The following is a 25337-nucleotide window of genomic DNA, read 5'->3' on the forward strand; positions in this document are numbered from 1 at the left end:
CGGCCGCGGAACCGCCGGAACTTGACACTCTTCGGCCAATACTTCTCCTTGGTCACAGCCTTGGTGAAGGTTTTTACTCCACTACGCGTTATCATTTCTTTGAAGATAGCTTATCAAAATTATTGACACTATAGAAACTGCACATCGCCTGCACGATGCGCTTCTAAGCAACCTGTCTAAGTAACAATTCTGGTATCAACCTAATTAAAATGTTAGTCGATTACGCCATACCGATTTTAAATAGCTACTCGTAACTCGTTAATATGTTAATTTAAACTAGGAAATCTAGACTGTCCAAAATTGTTTTTTAAAAGGTGTTTGTATGATCAAAAATTTTACTAGCCTGAATGAAGGATGTATGTAGGTCCGTACTTTAATTTAGGTGTAGGTAAAAAAAAATTACACGTAAGCTAAAGACATGCAGTCTACCATTAATTGACTTAAAAAATAAAAGGTTCAATATGAGGCAATATTCTCAATTTCAGAACCTTGTACATATGTAGGTACCCTATCTGTACAAGTTGCTGAAGTCATGGTCGACTACTTTTGTTTAAATAAATTGTGCTGTTTAATTTATTTGGCTATACAGAGCCATCTATCTTGTATAGAATATCAAATTTTTAGGCCATCTAGCAGTGAGTAGAAAAATACATTACAAGATTTATACGCCATCTAGTGAGGAGTAGCAGCATTAAAGTTACAAGTTTTATTACTTTCTCACTAGAGGGCAACAACATAATCATATAACCATGACCGAAAAAAATATTTAATGCAGTTTTGTTTGTATTCATGAAAGTTAAGTAAAATTATATATTGAAAACAAAATAGTTTGACTGTGGGGGATTTTTTTCACAGTTTTAATTTCAATTATACGAGAGTCATAGACAGTCAAATAGTCTCAAAACCTCCTCAAAACTTATTTTATTGTTTATAGTTGGTAGCTCGAAGATAGTCTTTAGTTTATGGTGCGATCCGCTTGTGACAGTTTGTGTGAGGAAAATTGGAAATTATGAAGTAAAACATTTTCTTAAATATTGTGTTTAAATGACAGCAGGAAAAGAAACGATGGGGTAAGTTTTATTCTACAGTCCCAACCAAATTTAATTCATGAAACTCTCCGTTTCTTACGTATACATTATCCACGATAATCCATTTCTAATGCCCCTTGGCATTTCGAGGGAGGGGATGCATTTTACCCATGCGTAGGGGTATTTTAAGTTTGCTCTCCAAGGATCACAATTATTCACAATCACAACACACTATGACGTCAATTAAACGTGTGGGGGTCGTGAATATGTGACCTTTTCAATCCATTACACCCTATTTCCTACGCTTTCGTTAACACTCGTAGTACATTGCATCTATTTCCGCCTAAATAGGCAATTGCACATCGATTGCACACGATCCAGTGGGTTTACGGCCAGTAAGGTCGCCTGGGGTCGGGTCAGGAGGTTCTATTTTTAAAAACTTCATACCTGAGTAATCTTTTACTTCGTGGTGAGCGCTTGTTACGTTAGGGCGTATATTGGCGAAAAATTCACATAAATAATATTAAAATAACATTATTAATAGTAATTCGTGTAGTATAATGCGCGAGGATAAAAATTCAGGAATCCTGGCCCCTATAACTGAAATGGAGTAAGTGATTTTCACAAATAATTTCAAACTATCCTGAACACAATAACTTTTAAGCGTAAATCCTTATTTCATTACATTTATATTACTGTTTTAAATATTGACTGACAACTTGTACCCTATTGGCAAAGTTATTTTCTAACATTTAAACCTATGAAGACAGCAGCATGACAGTATTGTTGTCTGGAAATTGTAGTTGCTTGTAAAATAAACTTTCCTCTGCAAACAATAGTTTATAAAATCTTTTGCAACAAGAAGTTCTCCATTATTTTTTATATGAATACTAAACCTACCAATTCCATGTCATATTCCCTGAATTTAGTTCTGCCCAAATTAGAAACTATTTAATTATTTATTGTATGACACTGGTTACCATACTCAGTTGGACCTTCCCTAGTTGAAGAAGCACCCTTGTGAGCTTTCCGTTGATGCCAGGCATGGCTTCTTTGGTCTGTCTGCATCCAGTCTGGTTCTGTGTTTAGTTTCCCTGTATGTGCCAGCAGCATTGAGCGTACCTTGCTAAACGGTATTGGAAGAATCAGTTCCGGACCAATCGACCCCACACTCTATCCTTGCCTGGCATGCTCGTCCGCAGCATTGTTGTCCCTGGGATCCACTGTGTCCCTTGATCCATTGTAGGGTGATCTTGTTATTATGACATACCTACATTAGTCGTTTGTGGCATTTGTGTATAAGTTTGGATGTAACTAATATGGCTGTCAGAGAGTATGCGGATGGAGGATCTTAGTACCTCCTTTATGTGGTTTACAATCAACAAATTAATATCGGTCCATGATTTGGCCACAAAAATATTACCACAAATACCAACACTATTAATTTCAATTATATCCAAAATTACCTGTTATTTGAAAATAAACAAAGAACAAAATTTAAGTACCTACACTGAAATAGTTTGTACATTTAACTTAGGTGGTAGTTTACACTCACATGTCATATCTTATCACCACATTCATTTCTCAACCATCCCGGCTATCTGCTGTTAAACCTAACCCTTTTATCTTGACATTTTAGCACTTATTGACTCTCGAGTCTTGTGCTGAATTGACAAGTGAATGGTATTATTGCAACTAGCAAAAATGGATATTGATAATGAAATATTGTGAGTATTGCTTTTTCCCATTTTTTTAAGTCTTCATTAATACAATTTATTAACTCATATTTCTGTGAGCTATGCTGTGATGAGCTTCATAAGATTAAAAAAAAGTAGGATCTTAATTCATGTAAATTAAGGCTAAAACTCTATTTACCTAATAATTTAAAATTGTAATTTAATAACCCAACTACTCAAATGAACACACAAATTCACAGCATACACACACACACACACATACATACACACACACGCGCGCTTAGCTTGTAATTTTGTTACCTACTTAGTTCTTTAGTTTTAGTTCTTAAGATACTCAATGTAACATAGTTATATTAGTTATACTCAAATCATATTACAATGTTCTAATTAGTTACCAATTGGAAGAGCAAGAATTTCTGACATAGGTACTCTATACCTACTAGAAGGTCTCAACCCCTTGTATTAATGTATCATTTTGGATTGGATGAAATAAATTTATTATAAAATTTAAAAATATATATTTATTATAAAAAATAAAAAAATAAAATATAAAAATACTTATGTTGTTGAGTAATTTTTTATATGTCTGAATATATGAAAGCACTTTTGCCCAAGCTGAAATGCAGACCTTCGTTAACACTTGGTCAATTAACAACTTCATAAAAATACTTGCATGGCCAGTAGAAGATAGATTATTGTTACAATAAATTTTGACATTTCATTTACTCCACATCAAAACCTTTTTATATTATATTATATTTTCACATTTATCTTGTTCCTCCAATCTCATGCACTCATGTCTACATGAAAGCCATTTTTACACACTAACCTTGAAACATGATCGCCAGTTTACTAACTACTTGACACAAATAACCTGCAAATTACTATGAATTAGGTTTACGGTTTGGCCTAATTTTGAACGTGAACGAATATTATTCAGTATGAAGCATGCTAATGTTTGTTTTCACCTAAACCCTTTCTATTATTTTTAAAGGCACTTTTAACGTAGTGACGGATGTAAATACAACTCTTCTTAGCTTAGAGGTATTTATTAGTACCTTTAATCTGTCACTGTCATAATTTCTGAGTGCTTTGTAGGTAAGCCTCCCCACAGGAACGGTTTTTTATAAACAAAGCAATATTTCCCAGATCACACACAATTCCATAGATAAAAAAGTATCGTCAGTTTATAATGCCATTTGATTGATGGGCTCTTGATTCCCGTCGAGTACTGATCAAGCGCGCGTTAGACACTGGACCCGATAAAGTGCGATCTCGGGCTACGTACGCATATTACTTACTTTCGGCTATTGTCATAAATCAGATTCCTATGAGTCAAACGCTTGCTGCGATTGAAATATAATTATTTCCTAATGGGCCTAGCGTTGTTTGATTGACTAAATCTATCTAGGTATTTCTTTGGTACGAAGTAGCGCGAAGGTGTCAAGCGTTACCAGTGTTACTGCGACCTCAAGATCTATAAAAAAAAACCTGACTAATCGGAAACTTTACTGTGTCGGAGAAATTTGAAAATCGCACTTTGTACCTACGGCCCGACCGAATACCTTTTGTATGTCAATGACATGAGCAATACAGTCGGAGAAGACTATGTTTATCAATTTGCAGACGACACTTGCATAGTAGTCTCGGATAGGGACTTAAAGACTGCCGAACGTAAAATACAGGATATATTCGACACCTTGTGTAAATGGTCGCATGACGTAGGGCTAGTCCTAAATGCACATAAAATGAAGGCTATGCTCATATGTTCTTCTCAAAATAAATCAATACACAACCCCGCTATAAAAGCACACGTGCATAGCTGTCTCCACTTGCAATGTGATGATTGTGACTGCCCTTTTATCGATTTTGTAGATATGTACATTGGTCTTCTAATTGACTATGGATTTAATTGGCAACCACATATTGAACACGTAAGTATAGTCGTTAGATTTGTAGCTGGCCCTCAAAGGCTTATCCATTGTCTATTGTTAACTAAAACGGCGCGTACACTACCTTTTTTAAAATTAATTGGAACTTTAATAAATAAATAAAATAATAAATACATGTCCCATTTCTTTAACTGGAAAACCTTAGAAGCGATAGAGTTGGTGATAGAAGATCATCCAATTTCGTTGTTCGCGTCCGTTATATTACTTACTTACTTTATATTACTTACTTTGATTCATCCGAGGATTTTCCATCCACGCGCACGAAAAGCGATTAGTAATAGATAACCTCGGGGCATACTTCGGGCTATACTGTCCCCCGATAAGGCTTTTCTTTCCCTTTGTAATTCAATATTCTTACCGCTGAGAGTAAACAGACTATATTTAGCCTCTGGTTACCTCACTGCCTTTGTTTCTGACCTCGTTGATGATATGCCGAACAACGCCTCGCGAAATGTGGCTGAGTTTGTCTTAAATTTTGCTTGTTAAAGGTTTAGTGCGCATTTCACTAAGACAGCAACTAGGACCACATCCAGGAAAATAGGTAGTTATATAAATAAGAAACTATGTAATGGGATATACGATCGGTGTCGCTATCCTTAAAATGAAACGGGAAGACCATTTCTCCATACGATAGACCCTATTTTCCTCTCTGGATATTAACATTGTCGAAAACATTTTTACGCGATTTGATGTATAATTGTATATGTAATTATCATAGCTATGCCCCTTCGTTCGGCGCTCAGTCTGTTAGTAAATATGCTGCAGCACTAGATTATCTAGAAGAAAAAACGAGCTACACGGAACAGGGTGATCTTACTCTTATGGCGTTATTCATAAACGCGTTACTGGCCTGAATTAGCTATGAACTAAATCAGGCCCGTAAAGTTTTATGAATAAGGGGGTTAAACTTTAATAATTTTGATAAGCTCTCGGATAGGATGTGTCTCGAGTTTCTGGACAAAATCATGCAAGTTTCAAAGTTTGGTCGCTCGTAATTTATCGACAAAGACTTTTTAGGGATTCAAAGCTTAGGCAACGGCAAGGGAAATGTAGGTACTTTAACTGTTACTGAATTGAGTTCCTAACAAAGATTTATTTTAGGATGAGATAACACGTCATGTTCTATTTTAAATGAATAGGTACCTCAGATCAAGGTACTTGCGCCATCTACTTCAGTTCAGCTACTTGGTGAAAAGGTAAAAAATCACCACATTCCATTGCCACAATAAGGCCAAAATTTGCGTTGATCTTTGACGTACATGTATATGTATCTTTAGTGGACTGTAAAGGTCGTCTAAGTATGGATTGTATTAGTATTTTAATAAATGTTGAGAACATGCGATTGATTCTGTATCGCTTACAAGTTCTAAACGTACTTAATACCTGGTTGTTTAATGTAGTGTGATAGCTGGCACCACTCCAGACCCAGTCGCTCGTCGATAAGGGCTCTGAATAGACATTTAGGTTAAACTATACGTAGCAATAATGCAGGTATGCACCTCTATTGCTGCATATGCCTGTAGACGATTATTATTTCACGACTTTTCGTCGTTGACGTTCGATTTCGATCCACTATATGAAAAGTGAAATTGCTTGTAAGAATATTTTCCATTGAATTCTTCAAGACGTATCGAGTAGGCAACTTTGTCGGATACCAAGGTGGTTGAAACGAAACGAATCCTTAAAATGATGAAAGCATTCCGAATTTGAGTGAATATAGTTTCTTTAAAATGTAGAATGGTCCACTTGGAGTACTTCTAAAACCTTGATGCTCGTAACACACTTCGCTATGAGTTATTCCCACCTGTTACCACCAAGTTGTTAGCACTGGTAACAACTCGGTAGGCATTAGTAGGAATAACGCTTCACTATTGGTAGTGGTATTTACGCAAATATCTCTAATACTATGCCGGCAATTTTAAGCGGATTTCCTGCTTGAACATCTACCGCCCCTGTCATGTTATCCATTTCTTTTTACTTGTCCCATCCGATAGATTATTTCCACCAAGTTTATAATCTAGCACAGGCTAGTAAGTAGAAAAGACTGATAATGATATACGTAGCAATAATGCAGGTATGCACCTCTATTGCTGCATATGCCTGTAGACGATTATTATTTCACGACTTTTCGTCGTTGACGTTCGATTTCGATCCACTATATGAAAAGTGAAATTGCTTGTAAGAATATTTTCCATTGAATTCTTCAAGACTATCGAGTAGGCAACTTTGCCGGATACCAAGGTGGTTGAAACGAAACGAATCCTTAAAATGGTGAAAGCATTCCGAATTTGAGTGAATATAGTTTCTTTAAAATGTAGAATGGTCCACTTGGAGTACTTCTAAAACCTTGATGCTCGTAGCACACTTCGCTATGAGTTATTCCCACCTGTTACCACCAAGTTGTTAGCACTGGTAACAACTCGGTAGGCATTAGTAGGAATAACGCTTCACTATTGGTAGTGGTATTTACGCAAATATCTCTAATACTATGCCGGCAATTTTAAGCGGATTTCCTGCTTGAACATCTACCGCCCCTGTCATGTTATCCATTTCTTTTTACTTGTCCCATCCGATAGATTATTTCCACCAAGTTTATAATCTAGCACAGGCTAGTAAGTAGAAAAGACTGATAATGATAACAATACATACAATGTAGCGAGAACCGTCAATGTTGAACCCTAACGTTTGACGTTAATGTCTGTCTATGGCATCGTGGCTCTCCAACGGATGGGCCGATTTCAATGCGGTTTTTTACGTGAAATAGAGTTTACCTCGTGGTTCTTATAGCTATGTTTCATAGATCGATCCAGCAGTTTGAAGAGTATCTAACCAAAATGATGTAAGGCATTTTTGAAATAAAATTGATTTCGTTTTTTTATTAATAGTGATTTTACGTTTAGAAGTTATAAATAGCAGTAGATAAGTCGACAGTTTTCATGCGTACAAAACTAAAATGCAAAAATGGTAGACAGCATCATCTAATTCAAGGCCGGGCATGCGGTGTGTTGTATGGAGACTATAGATCTTTTATATTTCTGATTCTAATAAAAACAGGATAAAAGACTAACGCTACCTCTCTCCCGCAGTGAGCAGCCAATCTTCACGTGCAAGGCGCACGTGTTCCACATAGACCCGAAGACGAAACGATCGTGGATGTCGGCCAGCTCCGCCGCTGTTTCCGTCTCGTTCTTCTACGACTCGTCGAGAAACTTGTATCGCATCATCAGCGTTGAAGGGACCAAGGTATATACTTAACAAGAGACCAAGGCCGGCTCCATCATCATCATATTTACCGAAAGTTGTCCAACTGTTCTTGTACCTGCAGAGACGGATCTGTTTGTTGACCTGCAATCTTAACCGATACGATCGTTGGTCTACCTTCTAAGGGGCTTTCCCTTGCTGTGTCCTGCGGTTCACAGTGACATCTCAATTACCTTTCTGCCCAATCGGCAGTCGGTTCTATGAGCAATGTGCCCCGACCAATGCCACTTAACCCCAACTCCCCGAGATTGAGCTGAAACTTCTCAGTCAAAAAAACATCCTTAATGTTTGAAATTTAGAATATTTATGAGGCCCTTTACCGGTTTGATTCGGTATTTATTGAGATGCCGGACATAACGGGCAACTCAGTTAGCTATGTCAATGACGTTACCTACGCTTGTTGTCGTGCAGATCTCACCATTGGCCGCCCACTCTTTACTACAATACTAATGTCGTTTTCTTTTGCAGGCTGTAATAAACAGCACGATAACGGCGAACATGACCTTCACGAAGACATCTCAAAAGTTCGGACAATGGAGCGACGTGCGGGCCAACACGGTTTACGGGCTCGGGTTCGCGTCCGAAGCAGAACTGGGCAAGGTATGATCTATATATGTATTAGGTAAGTATATATTATATCTTAGCGCAGTGTTTTTCAATTAGTTGGGAAGTATTTTTACTTGCTATTTAGTCTTAATCCAGATTCGCATTATAATTTCATTAAGCACTATTATTTTGAATTCTACGATGCCACCTCTAGCATTATACTACCCACCACTATCAGTAGGTTTTGTCGTAATAACCTGGTATAGTAATATTTTCAAAACTCTTTTCAGTTGTAGCTCCTCCAATGTCCCCCTCCGCTTATTCTAATATATTTTTCCAGTTCATAGAAAAGTTCCAAGAAGTGAAAGAGGCGATCCAGGCGCAGCAAATGTCTGGCAAAGCCACCAACGGCAACAGCGGAGCCGCTACCCCCGTAGCGTCCGCTACGGCGTCCCCTCTGCTAGCGTCCCGCGCGCCCGCCGATGAGCCCCCAGTTGCTGCTCCCCCAGTACAGGTAGCATTAGTCTAGCAAGGCCACCAACGGCAACAGCGGAGCCGCCACGCCCTTGGCGTCCGCCACGGCGTCCCTTTTGTTAGCGTCCCTCGCGCTCGCCGATGAGACCCCAGTCGCTGCTCCCACAGTATAGGTAGGTACTATCAGTCAACAAGACCACAACGGCATCCCCTCTGCTAGCGTCCCGTGAGCCCGCCGATGAGCCCCCAGTCGCTGCTCCCCCAGTATAGGTACCATCAGTCAACAAGCCCAGCAACGGCAACAGCGGAGCCGCTACGTCCGCGCGTCTGCCACGGCATCCCCTCAGCTAGCGTCCCACGCGCCCGCCGTTGAGCCCCCAGTCGCTGCTCCCCCAGTATAGGTACCATCAGTCAACAAGCCCAGCAAAGGCAACAGCGGAGCCGCTACGTCCGGTGCGTCCGCCACGGCATCCCCTCAGCTAGCGTCCCACGCGCCCGCCGTTGAGCCCCCAGTCGCTGCTCCCCCAGTACAGGTACCATCAGTTTAGCAAGTCCACCAACGGCAACAGCGGAGCCGCCACGCCCGTAGCGTCCGCCACGGCGTCCCCTCTGCTAGCGTCCCGCCGATGAGCCCCCAGTCGCTCAGACGCGCCGCCGGTCGTTGCGCCTCCAGTGCCAGGTACTATTAACCGGGCTGGTCTCAACGGAAACAGCGCCCCGCCACGCGAGCGGCGTCCCTTCTGCTACGATATACAACAATTCCTTGACTTTATTTATGATACACCAGACGGGCCATCATAGTCAACTTGATACCATCAATACAAGAGAGAGTAGATATTTTACAAATAATTATTTTATTCATCACATGTATTTGCTTCAAAATTCAATAAATAGTTTAGTATCTCCAGGGATTTGCAAGATAACGTATTTTGAGCGTCAGAATATTTAAGCTGTAGTTATCGAAATTGATTGCATAATATAAGTAGTAACAACTTGAGAAAATGTTAAGCACTTTAATATTCCACCTATCACAATAAACTTCAAAGTTTGAGGCTCGAAACTTTCAACTCTTTAAAGGTCATGTTCCAACCAAAGTATTTCATTGTTGAATGTCAAACTTCCAAGAACGGTTTAAATTTTCAAGAGTCGACGCTATCATCAATCAGAACTTACAAGTTTTCAAACTTATCAATTCTGTTTTTGTTGCAGCCTAAAGTTGACAACGATGAAATGATGGTCCACCAAAGAGCTCACTCCGTGTCGTCCACACTACAGGTAAGTTCAACCGTTTTGTTCGTTTTTGCATTAACAATAAAAAGGTAAACAAACATGAAATCATATTGCTTATGAAAGCAAAATAATGTGTAATTGCCGTGACTTATTTAAAAATAGTTATTTGTACGACAAGAGAGCAATTTCTTCGAGTGCTTATTTTGAGTCCCGTGCAAGCGAATGATTCGATAATAATTTTGAATCTTGAGCGTAGTAAGGGGCTCAAAAGCGTACGAGATATAAATAACTTTGATCTCGCGTAGTACACAAAACTTTTCACGACAGCGGTGAGAACATATTTGAAAGGTAAAAATACAACCTGAAGACATGTAATCCGTCTTCATCACTATTGCACTCATCTTTTCTTAAGGTATTCTAACAATTAAGTTTAATTACCGCAATAAAACAAAACGAAAGAAATTTCAATAAAAAATGCGGAAATAATGAAATAACATACATCAATTGAAAAGTTCAATCCACAACTTTTTTTGTAAGATGAAGAATTACATATGCAGTTTTTTGTCTCTTTCTTTTTGATAATTACTAGTAATTACGTGAAAGGGACAAAGACAATCTTAGAATCCAAATATTTCGGTCTTGTATTAGGCCCCGCACGTTGAAATGACAGTCGAATATAAAGGCCACTTGAATTTTATTTTGCTCACAGTTTTTAAGCAGCAAATTGCCCTTGTTCGAGCTGCTGACGTGAAAAAGTGTTTTTTCAATAAAAAGACGCGTAAATATTGCTTACCTTCTTTCTAATGCAATATAATATTAAAAATTACGGATAATAATGATCATAATTTTGTATTGCGGGATTCTCCCGTTACATAGAACACTTATATGATTTAATTTGCTTTGCAGTTGCTTTTGAAAAATATCTGTATAGGGAGCGTGCATGAACTGTAGGAGGCAGCACAGGAGCCGTCAGATTTTTGGCGCGAGGCGTAAATGTGATATTTATTGTTCCGATGTAGCCCACAAGATGGCAGAATCTACTATGCACAAGAAAACACGTGACGTGTAAATGTACATGTTTATTGTTCCGATTCAGGCCACAAGATGGCAGACCCTCCGACGCGCACGGCCCCTATATGTTTGCTGAAAAGTATCCTATGTATTTATGTTTGGAAGCACCTGTTTGCGATGTAAAAAGTCCTGATATAAATAATTTCAATATAAACGCTCTCTATTCTATTCTATTCTCAAAGTGGACGTCGTAATTAAGATACTCAGAAACTCGTGCTCTTTTAATTCTACTGGGATTCCGTTACATTTTTAATTTACTTCAATTGATAGAAATAACGCTTTCCAAATTTAAACGAAAAACGGTTTTTTTTTCTAGAAAAGCCAAGTGTTTGTAGTTATAAATGTGTAGTGGTTGCAAGTATCGCAAGTTCTTTCAATGGTTTTGTGTCCCGTAGGGCGGATATGCGACAGTAGGTCGAGCGCCGCGCGGTCCCCTCGCGTCCACGGCGGCGCCCGAGCGTTCCGAGCTGCGCTCCGAGCTGCCCCCCGGCGAGTCCGTCGAACAACAGCTACGATATGAGAACGACCGTCTCAAACTGGCTCTGGCTCAGAGGTAAGTTCAAACAGCATTGTCCTTTAGGCGATGGCATGGAAACAAGAAGATTTGAGGAGAATAGTGTGGGAATGCCGCCGGGATAGTAACCTGCAGCTCCAACCTCAGGGAATTGGGCTGAATGAACGCAACACTTGATCGACAGTCCGCCTGTTTTCGGCCGGGCGTCTCTACATCTACATCTAGACGAGGGGTTAAAGGCTACTTTAGTATGATATGCGCTAGCCTCGCGTTCACAGCGGTGCCCGGCGAATCGGCAGAACAGCAACTGAGAACCACCAATGATCGCCTCAAACTGGCTTTGGTTTAGGTAAGTAAGCGCTCTAAAGGGACTCATTTACAGTCCGCCTGCAGTCTCTGATCCTATCAGGCGGCGCTACTAGGCCAATAATGTATAGACACTAATGCGATTGTTGCTTGCCAGTAATGGCCTGTTGACACCTCTGCGACTACATACTAGCAGTTGAGAGTATCCCACCGCAGCACCGCGCGTCCGCAATGGTCTGATATCGGTTTGAGCGTCCAGACACTACACACGTTACTATATATCAGTGCTTCAGTGAGAAACGAGTAGTAATGAGACGTCAGAAACGAGTAGTAATGAGAAATGATAACATATTTTTCACGTTTTATTACATTGCAAGTATTTTGTACAATACTTAAAAGCTAAAACTAAAAAGTTAACAGGTACAGTCTTCAGGTATAAGTAGTTAATAATATTACAGACAAATCATCCGTATTCCATCGTCATATCTCTAAAATTCATCACGTTTTTACATTTACTTTTCGTCATTCAATGGGAATTTTTGACACCGATACATAAAATTAGTTATTGAAAGCATTTTCAAGTCTTCTGCTGCCTTAATAGTCTGAATGTCTTGAAAGTTGTCACGAGTTCAATATTTGAAAATAGCTAATATTGACGAATGTAATATATTAATAATATTAAAAACGGGTCGTTCACGTTTTATAAGTCTGATTGTTCAGCATGCTTTGCTCTATAACGAGGAGTTTTATTGACAGCCACATGCGTTGGCTCATCGACGTACACTTCAAAGAAGAACAAAAAATGCTCCTCGTTATGGAGTGACCCGTTTTAATATATTCATAGAGTATCACGGAAGTTTTCTAAATGAAATGTTGACGAAGTAACTTATTCGTAATACTGATAATTCTAATGATGCTCATACCCAGCAATGGGCACGAAGCCATCGTCAAACTGCTGCGGACTGAACTCGTGGTGGTACTGAATGGGCTCGTACTTGACCGCCTTGACGTGTTCTACGTGCTCGGTGGGTTTGCCGATCTTGTGCACGACGGCGTTGAAGCCGTTCTTGTCGTCCGCCTCGTATTCCACCACTCGCTTTGTGCCGTCGGTTTCAGTTAGGGTGTAGCTGCCTGGAATTTAAGTTAATTTTCTTTAAAATCTTTTTCAGCTAAAATTCTATTGTAACATGATTTATCATCATTCAAACAACTTTCATAGGTATTAAATAGTAAATGTACGGAAGCCAATACGAACTAATGAATATTAATGTTTTCTAGTCAGTTGCTAAGATGGTTGGTCTCTTGGGTCACTTTTAAAAACCATGGTTTTACAAGATTTAAATTACATCTTTACAATACTTATTAGCTCATTACATTATGGAACATTGGGGTAATTTGCTGTTATGCATCTTTCCTGGTTCCTTAAAGGCATGTTTAAACCCACCGCTGTGCGAAGGCCTCTCCCCGTGATCTCCGAGAAGCCAGTTTTTCCAAACATTTTTGACCCATCTATTAAGCATGTTAATAAAATGTTCTTTTTTTTTTGTGTCACATGTCTCCTGGCTGACGGTCCTAAATAACCACAAGAAATAAATAGTTTTAATAGGTGTTCGAGCAGAATAAAAATAAAACAACATTCTTATTTGATGTCGGCCGTAAATGGTGGCACAGCGTACTCAGAGTTTCTTACTTCTACCAAAAACACTATAGCCTAAAAAAATTGAATGAGTAACTATTTTCATGTCATACCTTTAACTTTGTCGCCGTCGCGCGTCTCCCAGTGCTCCTTGTCGTCTCCGGTGTGCGGGTCCTTCACGGAGTAATCGAACGCGTACTTCGGATGTGCCTGAAAATAAATTGTTTGCTTTTTAAATATTTATTTACAGCATCTTTTCTCTTGTCGTTGAGTTATATACTGAAAATTATACGGTTTCCATGAACCTGACTTCTCCCAAATATAATTATGCAGATTAATCGAAAGTCATCGACTAAAATTAATTAACTGTATTTCTTTAAACCATTGCTCGTAATTAAGTAGATCAATATTAATGGCTAGTCGGTTATATTTTGCCTATTTCTTGCTACGACTACGGTCACCACGACCCACCGAACAGCGCGCGTATACCGTCGATGTAAAAAAAAACATACATGGTAGGTTATCCATTTCTTCGTCATCATGGTGATAGTGGTCTAGAATCTGGGGCGGCAACGCTCGCTTTAAACTATATACGTCGAGGTCGCGTTCGTAGCCATCATATAGGGCCAGCGACGCCACGAGTAGAAGCGGTAAACATGACAACTCACGTGATAGTCGATGTCCTCCTCTTCATGATGGTAATGGTCGTCTAGGCTTTGGGGCGGCAACGCCGGCTTGAAGCTGTAGGCGTCTATGTCGTGCTCGTAGCCGTGGTAGCCCTCGTATTGGGCCAGCGTGGAGGCCACGAGCAGCAGCAGGGGTAAGGTGCACTGAGAAAGAAAGAGAGAACACTATAGTTTATTAAAAGAGGCGTGCTTGTGACGATCACACTGTTGTTGCCGTATGTGTACGTTAATACCGTAACTTTGAGCGTATAATAAGAGCGTCATAAGATCGATTCCATCAAACCGTCTTCTACCGTAATTATGTCTGTTAAAATATTATTGTTGTATTCATAGTTTTCTGCTGAGTTACGTCACTTAGTTCCATCTGTTCCATAATCAAACAAACCCTATTAAAATGCCCTCTTTTATACACCTTGTCCTCACACGAATTGCTTATAAAAAAACATTCGTAAAACGAAACGCCGAATTGAAAAGTATTCCTACAAGTAGAACTTAAGTAATCATGATTCCTGTAACAAACGTTTATGATTCTCTTATGAATATGCACTAAGTCCACGCATAGGTAATTCCAATTTCAAATTTGCAACCGCTAACGAACTTCCTCACCAAACCGCCATTACAGTCAACGCGGAAACGCACAAAATTGCCCGTAGACGGCTGAACGTCGTATGAACGTGATCCATTACACGCAACGCTACCGCCACTTGCAAAAACGCCTTAAGTTTACTAGATAAAAGGGGGATACTTTGATCATTTACAATAAACCTTATTTCAATGCAATAAGGCCGATTATTCGTGTACCTAGTTTGGTTTGCTTGTAGACGGATCAGGGAAGCGTATGTGGGAATTGATAATTGGCCTGGACCAGGGGTTCCCAAAGTGTGCGCCGCGGCGCCCTGGTGCGCCGTAGAAAGTAAAGAGGGGCGCCGTGAGTTCTATCATTATCCGAAACCACAAATATTCGTTTGAGCGCTCGCAGCGTTAAATAATATAGCGTCGTGTCACTCTTTTTCGACCGTGATTTTAAATTTACAAGGGCGCCGTTGCAAAATACTAAACTTGTAACTGCGCCGCATGTTGAAAAAGATTGGGAACCCCTGGCCTGGACATTTCGACTGATATTTATACGGTATTTAATTTTGTACAGCGATTGTCGGTTCTGATTTGAATTGTTAATATGTTTATAAAAAGAGTATAGTGGTAATTAGTGGTTGTGGTGGTGTTCGTATAATGAAACTAACACTTAAACAAACATGCAAATATCCACCTATATTGTAAATGTCAAATGCTCGTTTGCTTGTGTGAACCATATCCTTATGTCATATTTTTATTTTAAGGTATAGTCAATATGTTGTTAGTATTATTTTCTGTGATTCAGGCGACGCTCAATTACTTTCTTTCGAATATATTCAATAATATTCATTTTACAAAGGCGGCAGTCTACAATATGATTCTTTGGTAGCTACTATTGGTCAAAATTTTATTTCTTTAAGTGACCTAGTAGACATCACAAGCATCACAGACCGATGTGTTGATGAAAGTGACATATCAAAGGAAAGTAATGTAATGAGAATGACACAGACGAATTTTAACTAAATTACTGTTTTACCATTCACGAATAACGGCAACGGCGTTTGTTGACTCGATAGAAATCGCGTATGAATATAAGAACGTGGCAATCGATGCAGCACAAACTGTCAAACAGAGAGTTAGATAATTCGCCATTCGTATGTAAACATTGTGTCAGTCTCATCTTCGCGTGCGATATTCTCTAGTTTATTAGTTGCACTTACTCAACTGTATACGTATGAAATATATTGAAAACTGGTCACTCGCGTAGTTTTAGTCGAAATTTGCTATATATATTTAATATGTATGTCTCACGAAAGTTTTGTTATTACAACTGTATACAAAGAGGAAATAATGGACCAAGAAAAGTCAAGAACCATGTGCTTTTAGTTAATTTTGTCGAAAATCACGAACGTTTAACGTCATATCTTAAAGAACGCTAAACCGATTACCGAGCTTATTTTCGGGTTTTATTATTTCAAACAATACTCGCGAGCGTAGGCGAGAAAATGTTTAGTTTCGCTTTCGCTCTGACATTTACTAACTATATTTTAATCAACCACACACTCAAAATCGAAAACACCATGTCATCTTTGTTACACCACAGAATTTCGTCATGCAATGCTTCTCGTCACCGTAAATAATGACTCCTTCATTCATAAACTAGTACACTTGACAACTTTCATTAACAACGAGTGTTAACTACAAACATTCATGTAAGTGCAAACATCGTATTAAGCTAGCGCGCTAGACGAAGTGTATCAAAACAAATGCAAATTATTTAGATACCCCGTTTATTATTTTGGTAATAAGTATTTTTTGCCCTGGCCAAAATCAAGTCGATCTAAATTTCCATTATTTCAATTGTGTTCAATTTTGGATACTACTAGTAGAGCAGGATATAAGCAAATCGCTGACATCGCATCGCAATTAAAAATATTTTTTCTCAAAACATTGAATGTAATTAATTATATTCTCGTATACTGCGAAACACTATGTTACCGACACATTAGTTAGACGCCCTAACAATTGGATATTTTTGATTTTAAGACATGACAGACAGACATGAAATGAACACATTATACCTATTGTATTCTAAATAGTGTACAATGAAGTCACAGTTGCGTCAACACAATTTATCGAAACGCTTAACGTTATATGTTTAGAGTTCTTCCTGACAGCCACACGCTAGTATGAGTATGTCCATAAGCAATAAACTCATAAAAGCGCATACACATTATGCATAATTACTGCAGCCATGTAAGTATGACATTGTATTCATTGTGTAGGCTTCGCACAGACCGCACACAGCGCCTGGCATAATCTTATGTAGGTGCCGTAATCTCTTACCCGTAGAAGCGCCTAAATAAACCAAATATTGGACGAGCGAAACGGGATTTTTTGCCGAAACCGAAGCTTTGAATTGGTTCTAGTTTCGCCCTAAACCGAGACTTCGGTCGGACACTACCGAAAACACACACAGTTTCCGCGCGGCCGAAAGGTTCAGCAGTTATTTGACCAAGATCGAACCTTCGGCCGAAAAATGTTTTATACCCCGAAACCGAAACCGAGACTTCGGTCGGACACTACCGAAAACACAGTTTCGGCGCGGGCGAAAGGTTCGACAGCTATTTGACCGAAATAGAGCCTTAGGCCGAAACATGATATCTTACACTACGTAGCACCCAAATATAACAAGCAGTTATGGCTCGCTAGACTTAGTTATGGCTCGGTAAATCAGCTTGTGTCTAATATTTTAGACTGTACACTAGTGATTTCACCCACGACGACTTACAGGAAAATTAAGTTACGCGTGCGTTAACACAATTTGACAGTACGGTCAACGTTAAAAATGGTCCTCGGGTGAAACTATTATTAACTGCTTGTGTCTACACTGTCTACCGGCCATAAAATATACTTATTAATGTAATAATTGGTTCCACACGAAATGTAGGCGGTATCGACATAAAACATTAAACTAATATCCAATTAATAATATAATACTAAAAATTATCGTCATATAAAAACTACAATTTCTATTCAGTTAAATTTATTACAATCGAATTACTCTTCTTTCCGCTAAATAAACTGTTGCTAGCCATTAGCCCCCCTGTTTGTTTCCCTCAACGTTGGACATGGTTTAAAAAGTTGGCACCTATAAGAAACCGCAAATTTTGCCTCTGGCGATATCCGACGAAGCAAATCTAATTACAATTAGTGCACACGAGATTACAGGTAAACCGCTATTTACACGAGATTATGTCACGTTGGCGCCAATACATATAACACTTGAGGTACAGAGTGACCTCGTAATCAGCGTACACGGGTGTTTTCGGTGCGAATGATTTCGTGTATTCATAACTTTGTTTATATGAATTAAAAATAGGTAGGAAGCTCCAAATATGCTTATAAATGTTAAAATAGTTTCTTTCTACATAGTTTTCTTACCTTCCTATTTTCGGCTAGTGTAAAACAACGGCACCTAAAACCCCGGGATCAGGGATCATCTTTACTGACTCCTACATAAGACAGTCAAGTGTAAAAATATGGTTGCATACAATTTACTCAAAAATATGTCCCATAGTTCTTAATTCGCTGACAAAAGCGCTATGGGACATATTGATTATGTTGTCTGCACCCATATTTTTACTCTTGAATATACAGTGACATCAATACAATTGCTCGTTCTTGAAACAATAATTTTTTTAAATAATTTAATAAAAATGTAAGATTAGGTTCTCCTGAAATTGCTTGAGATCAAAGTAGCATTAACGATGTCAAAAAATTGATGGTTGACATCCTTACTACTATGGACGTTTTCTTCATAGTTGCTTTCGAAAAAAGCGCATATATTTTACAGAAAAGGAGACTATCTGCGAATCCGTCTTTAATCGCAATCTGAAGACTAAACGAATATTAGTATAAATTGGCCCATTTAACCTTCATGAAACCTAAATAACACTACGCAATAAATCACATCCAATTGTGCTGACTCGACGCAATGCGAGCAAAACTGACACGAAACACAGATATTTATTACATTTCCTATACTTTACTGCTGTATCTAATCTACCACCGACTTCCATTAACTCGTATCTTATTCAACCGTGCTATTACAATAGCGGTCTTTTGCTGTATACGGTAGAGTTCAATTTGGGGACAATGACGGAGACGGGCAATCGGAACGTCGCGTGTCGTCACGGAAAGAAATGGGTTTTCACTCACTCTTGATTTTTTTTGCGAATGTCGTTTTGTTTCGGTCGTGGTTTGTTCGGGAATCATTTTATATCCTATAGTGCCAGTCGTATACCAACTTCGTAATATGTATAATATAGCCACTGAAATTCTGCGTTATCACATTCCTAAACTTTGAAAACATGTCCCCTTGCTGATGACGATTACTTGCTGACTTACATTTTCATGCGTTTTGTAATAGCCCCTCCTATTCAGTTATACCTGATTTTCATTTTTTATATAATGCAAGAAATAAATTTGAAACATGTGTAAGTAATATAGGTACTTACAAATGTAGGTACTTTTCACTGAATCTGGGATTGAATATGCAAAGGACAGGATTTGTAAACATTAAAATAACACTGCGTGAATTAACTATTAGATACATCTTGTTATTCTGTCTCGTCAGCCAGGAGACATCCGTAACATATTTTGTTGTAAATATAATGTTGTCTCATGTATTGCTGATATGAATTTAAATAGTGACTCATGAGACATAACCATGGTAGCGAGTGACAAAAGATTTTCCAACCATGCCTCGATTTCGATTTCATAAAAAAATCATTAGAATATCAAAGGGCTAAACAGAAATGCAAAAAATTGCTATAAACTAAAACACGTATTTTAATGAATGAAAAATGAAGATGAGTTTTGATTACTTATAATAAACGTATTAGGCCATCAATTTTACACAAAAAATGTTTAGATTATTTTATGTAAATTTATCGATATTTTTAAATATGTTAGCGCATTGCCGAATCTTTGTAATTATTCTACACAGCTGCATATAACACGATTCGTAGTATAGGATAATACTACTTATGCACTTAGTAACTGTTTTGTATCACTAATTTACCACTCTCAATACAAATACATATATTTAAAAAAGAAAAGATCGCATGGAAATATTCCTACGACACATCACACCACCACCGAAAAACTATTTTTTTACTCACAATTGTAATTTCCATTTTCGTTTCTCTAGTCAGTCCTCGCGTGATATAGCGAAATGTAAATTATTCGGTACACGATCAACTTATATCCAAGAAATAGTTAATTCTGCCCCTTCTCAGGTCCCCCACTAGTGGTAGTGTATTCATTGCTATACCGAGCACAGGCGATTTGAACGCGTGGTAGTACCACTATAACGGAGCCTCTAGAACCGTAATATATATGCGAATCAGAGAGCGGATTTTCACTGGTTCGCCAGAGCATGTAACTCTTCTGCGGTACTTAAGCAATGGCAATATACGGTCAGAGATGACCGATCGCTTCGTCAAGTGCCAAAACGTTGACGTTGCTTTTTGCACCTTGTCGTTAGGACATTAGAGCCATTTTGTAGGATAATCTAGTGTTTGAGGGATTCTAGGCATGTATGGATGTTACTTACTCTTTCCAAAGAATCAATACAACTATGACAACGCTTAGGAGTCCCCAGCAAGCTCAGCCGAATTTTTGTTTGCCGTTTGTGTGGAGAATCGAGCTTGCTGCGGACTCTTAATATTAATTTATTTGCTTTATTCCCGTACTAAAGTCTATTAGCATATTCGTAATCGCACTAGTACCTAATGGGTGATCGGATTTTGAATGCTGAAATTTTGCATGATAACTTCTTAAACTATGGAGCATTGATTGATGATAACAAACAAAATAAATTGAGTTTTAAGAATAAAAGTTATTTTTTAAAACTCGGATGGGGCTTGAATCAGTTTAGAAAAAGAACAAATAATATATGAATTATTTCTCGCTTTACCAAACGAAATGTCATCACACCTGCCCTGAGGGAAATAAATTCAAGTCTATTGCTATATTCGCGTCTGTCAGTCTAACACGCGACGGTAAACAGATTCGGCGATAAATTGTTAATGTGTCTGCGAGACTTTATATCTGCTCGTAAATGTGTAAGAGGGTCTTAAGAGAGCTCTTAAATTTGAGGTAGTTTAGCGAAACGTGCGCATTTTGTGTGTGTATCGGGATTTTTACTGCCCGGGCGGAATAGGAGTAATATTTTCGAAGGAATGATTGAGCCTATCTCATATCTGGATTCGGATTTACATGCAAGCATCTGGAGGTCGATTCTAATTTAACAATTTGCTATGGTTTTGACGATCGTCTTGGAAATTGGCGCGCATATTAAGCACGATTTTCACTTAATTTCGCGTACGCCAATCAGCGCGAGCGATCTTCAAGGTCGTATCAAAATAAGAACAAAACTTTGGCAAATGTGATAATTGACAACTGATACTGATAATTCGCGCGTACATTGCTGGTTCAATAATGCTGGTAAATACGTATTGACACTAGCTTCCGTCGTTACTTATCGACCCAGAAATGGGCGGAAAATTCTCAATATGACAATTCTCAGCGCGGTGAAATAGGGCTATTCTTTTCTGTGATTATTGTAATTAAAGTGAAAACAAAACAACATGTAGTATTTACAGCTTAAGTATACTTAATTCGCAATCACAAAGTCGACGTTCATTATATCTTTGTGGCATATAAATAAAGTTGCATTTTGATTGAAAAATAAAATCTAATTAGCATGATAGTGAATCAGATATACAGCAATGTTAAATTACTAGCTATATTTCATATTATCGGCCGCTGTATTACAATTGTAAATATCACAATATGCCCCGTCAAAATGGCTTAAACCCATTTCTATTTTCACACGTCATTATAGCGTTTATACCTTGATGCATAAATCCTAGAATAGCGTGACAGTGTAGGGGGTTTACGAAGGTATTCAAGGAAGTAGAAAAATATTATGTATGTACATACATGGCTATATATCGCACCTTGTCGCTGTTAGGGAATATACTGAGGTATCAATTGTATATGTACATGAGTAATCCGGTGGGTATTAAAGCATTAAATTAATGAATTAGTTATTGTATTAGACGATGACGCGACGAGGGTAAATAAGTATACAGCCGCCTGATATATGAGCCCTATGAGCGATGCCTAATTCTTAGTCTATTTTTAGTGAATTTACTTTCGTGAGATGATCATCTACATTATTACGTCTGAGTTAAACCTGGCGTCTTAAACTTTTTTAAAAGACTTCTATGCCTTTGTTGTAGGGCAAAATGAAGCTTATCTTTGCTCGAATTTGTGGCTGAGACTTGGGCACTTTTAATCTTTTTCATTCAGTAGCCTAATTGTTTATCTACGCCAAATTGCTTAATGGTTTTGGGTCGGTTGCACCGAGTGTCGGTAATGAAAATTACGTTCACATAAATGTTATTACGTGTAAACTTATCTATGGTATTACGAATGTATTATGTATGATCTTCTTATGATAACAAACCAGACGCAATCGGTACAACGGCCCTTTCTACCATTAGGTCGATTTTGCCTCCGCCGTCTGGCGCGGGTTGGAGCAGGTGAACGCCAGTTGAAAAATTGTATAACAATATCAAAATCTATTTTATCCTCTGACCTATAATTTATAAGTATCTATGGTTGAATATGGTATGATTGTTATGGTTCTTTATTTTAATCTATATTTGAATTCAAAGTCGATTGACAATAACGGAAAATGCGGCTAATTAAATCTGTGGGGACAAATAGAATATTACCCTAATATTACGCGATTTTATTTATAATTCCAATGGGCCATGGGCGTTTACGTTTTACGCATGGCACAACAGGCGATAAAAGCGCGGCCATGCTACCCCCGCTGAAAAGGAAGTAACTCGTCGACTTCAAATAATTAAAATGTTACTTGGGTAGTAAATAGTGCTAGTAGTTTATTAGTGCTAGTAGTTTATTAGTGCTATAACTTATACTATTTCCTTTTGTAACGAAGTATTAAGTATATGTTTTTTCTAATAACGCTTTCTTGCACAACACTTAACACAATGATTGACGAGCGCACCTAATTATTACAGCTGTATTTGCTTAATAATTAAGGCAATTCACAAAACCCATTCTATGACTTTATATACGTCTCTAATATAACTTGACCCCGCGATGCTTATAGAACTACGTTATTGGAGATCACTTGTATGCTGGTTCACTATTTGCAATGCGCTCGCGAGTTTAGTTCATAGTCCCGTAAGTACGAATATGGCACGGTCGGTTAGTATGTAAACTGCTAAAAGATGAATGCCGTGCCGGAAACTTGCCCGTTAACATTTCCCGGTGTTATGCGTGCCCGCTGAAAGATTTAGCAGGTCTTTGTATAGCAGAAGGTATACCTGATTTTGAACAAAAATCTTCTCCTATTTTGAAGAGATTGAAAACCATCACCGGCGCTGTAAAAGCCAATCAAAATATCTTCATTCATTAAAATCAGTTCAGTCGTTTCAACGTTATACTGGCATAATGTGAAAGAAAGTATGGTTTGTATTACTTTCATGTGACTTGGGATTGTACAGTCGCCATCAGATATATCGGAGCGGCCGAGGTACTCAAATATTTCTGAGAAGCAATAAATTTCAATAAATTCTTTACAGTAAATGAGGTCAATAACATCTGAACATCCAATTCCCCATAAATATATGAGCAGTGGTTTTTCAATTAAATCTGACCACACAACGAGACAATAATATCTGCACAGACAGGGTGATCATAAATATCTGAACATTTAGGGAAAATATACCTTAAATCACTTAGCATACAGTTTAAATGTAATCGTACAGATGTAGTGAATATTCCTTTTACAAAATAAGTAGGTATACAAAATATAAATCTGCGAAAAGCAACTTCACGGTCTTGTTACAAGAGACACATTTGAATAAAATATTTTGGCAATTCACGAAAACGGTAACATACTGTCATTGCATATGTGTGTCTCACGTTTTGATCTGTCACTACGTCATTAATTCCGTGCAAGTATCAAATATATATATATGTAATATTGAAGCTGCCAAATTAAAATAGGTACGAATGCTTTTCAATATTTCATCTACTATTGCGTCGGTCACCATGGCCTAGCGGTTTAGTTATAAGAAATCATAATTATATACCGTTGCGTCAGGGTTCAAATCCTCAATTGTGCTTATTTTTTGTATTTTGTTAAGAATTCATGTTCTTATTTTTATTTTTATTTTAGTATTTTTATTTATTAAAAACTAAACAATCTTAACATCAAAATTTATAGAAACTCGTTACTTTTCAAAACTACAAAAAAAAACATAGTGAGTTCAAGCCTCCGTACCGCTCAATTTTCATGATGAGAATAGAAAAAAAATACAAAAAGGGTCTTTCATGTTGTATTAACGGCCATACATTGCTACTTTAAAGGGTAAAAACTCAGAGCTTTTATAACAGAAGGCTTATCTGTCATTTCCCGTACAAAAATAGTCTGCCGTTTTTTGCGGGGGAGGGGTATGTCAAATGTATGGCGATTCGTACGTAACGTATCAAGCTACGTCAGATAAACGTTACTTCATACAAAAATCTTGATAAATTTTCAGGATTTTCGGCAGAGGGGTAAGCTATGAAAGGCGGCTCCCGTTATGAATGCTCTAAGGGTAAAAATGTATTGATCATAGATGGCAAGTAATAAACACTTCATTATACACGTGCAAACTCTTTTGAAGAGCTTCACACTTCAACTAATACTAGATAATACTCGTACTTTTTTCGACGTTGACAACTATCTAGCAATTGTTATCGTCTTCATGTATCAATTGGATCGCATTGGATGTAAATTGCTATATCTACCTATTAAGTGTTAAAAAATCTTTTAAGATGATTCCCTATCGCATTGATAGTGAAATAAAAAGAAAAATCATACAACTAAAGAACGATGGTGTGCCCGTTACAGAGATCGCAAATGAAGTCGGTGTAGCGGTGAGTATATTTTATGACATTCGAAGCGGGAAAAGGAGAATGTTGATGAGTTAGTATTTTTGAATTTAACACAATTAAAATTAAAAATAAGTTTTTTATTTCAGAGAAACACTGTATATTTATGGCTGGAAAGATGGCAGGGAGAAGGAAACGTAAATAACCACGTTTCGTATGGACGTCCGCGCTGTACTGCAAGAGGGCAAGACGTCGCAATTGTGAATCAAGCTCGCGATGACAGATTTATTAACACAACACAATTTGCAAATATACACCAAGTGTCCAGCAGCACAATACGAAGACGTTTAAAAGAAGCAGGACGAATGAATGCAAA

The 25337-nt window shown here is 38.1% G+C and overlaps 2 protein-coding genes across 3 annotated transcripts in view; one reads left to right on the forward strand and one right to left on the reverse strand.

The window, feature by feature from the left end:
* The first annotated feature begins 416 nt into the window (after positions 1 to 416).
* Positions 417 to 25337, forward strand: part of LOC133516430 (homer protein homolog 2) — a 37089-nt gene continuing 12168 nt past the window's right edge. Inside the window, exons 1-6 of one of the 2 annotated variants that reach the window (XM_061849364.1) lie at positions 417 to 1070; positions 7764 to 7920; positions 8407 to 8538; positions 8825 to 8998; positions 10168 to 10233; positions 11655 to 11812. In XM_061849364.1, the coding sequence (XP_061705348.1) occupies positions 1045 to 1070; positions 7764 to 7920; positions 8407 to 8538; positions 8825 to 8998; positions 10168 to 10233; positions 11655 to 11812 (713 nt within the window). In that variant the 5' untranslated portion in view covers positions 417 to 1044. The other variant, XM_061849363.1, reaches the window with a different exon arrangement.
* On the reverse strand, positions 12429 to 20817 carry LOC133516431 (cuticle protein 7-like). Its single transcript, XM_061849365.1, has 4 exons — positions 20161 to 20817; positions 14384 to 14545; positions 13829 to 13925; positions 12429 to 13210 (listed from the first exon to the last, which is right to left on the reverse strand). Exons 1-4 carry the CDS (start codon positions 20173 to 20175, stop codon positions 12987 to 12989), a joined length of 498 nt encoding a protein of 165 aa, XP_061705349.1. The 5' UTR covers positions 20176 to 20817; the 3' UTR covers positions 12429 to 12986.

This window comes from Cydia pomonella, chromosome 3, assembly GCF_033807575.1.
Source record: "Cydia pomonella isolate Wapato2018A chromosome 3, ilCydPomo1, whole genome shotgun sequence".
In the NCBI taxonomy this organism is placed as follows: Eukaryota; Metazoa; Arthropoda; class Insecta; order Lepidoptera; family Tortricidae; genus Cydia; species Cydia pomonella.

Coding starts and splice junctions, on each gene's coding strand:
- LOC133516431 (XM_061849365.1), bottom strand. Junction 13,926..14,383: donor AGGAGGACATCGACTATCAC/GTGAGTTGTCAT, acceptor ATTTATTTTCAG/GCACATCCGAAGTACGCGTT. Junction 13,211..13,828: donor CGACGGCGACAAAGTTAAAG/GTATGACATGAA, acceptor CTTAAATTCCAG/GCAGCTACACCCTAACTGAA.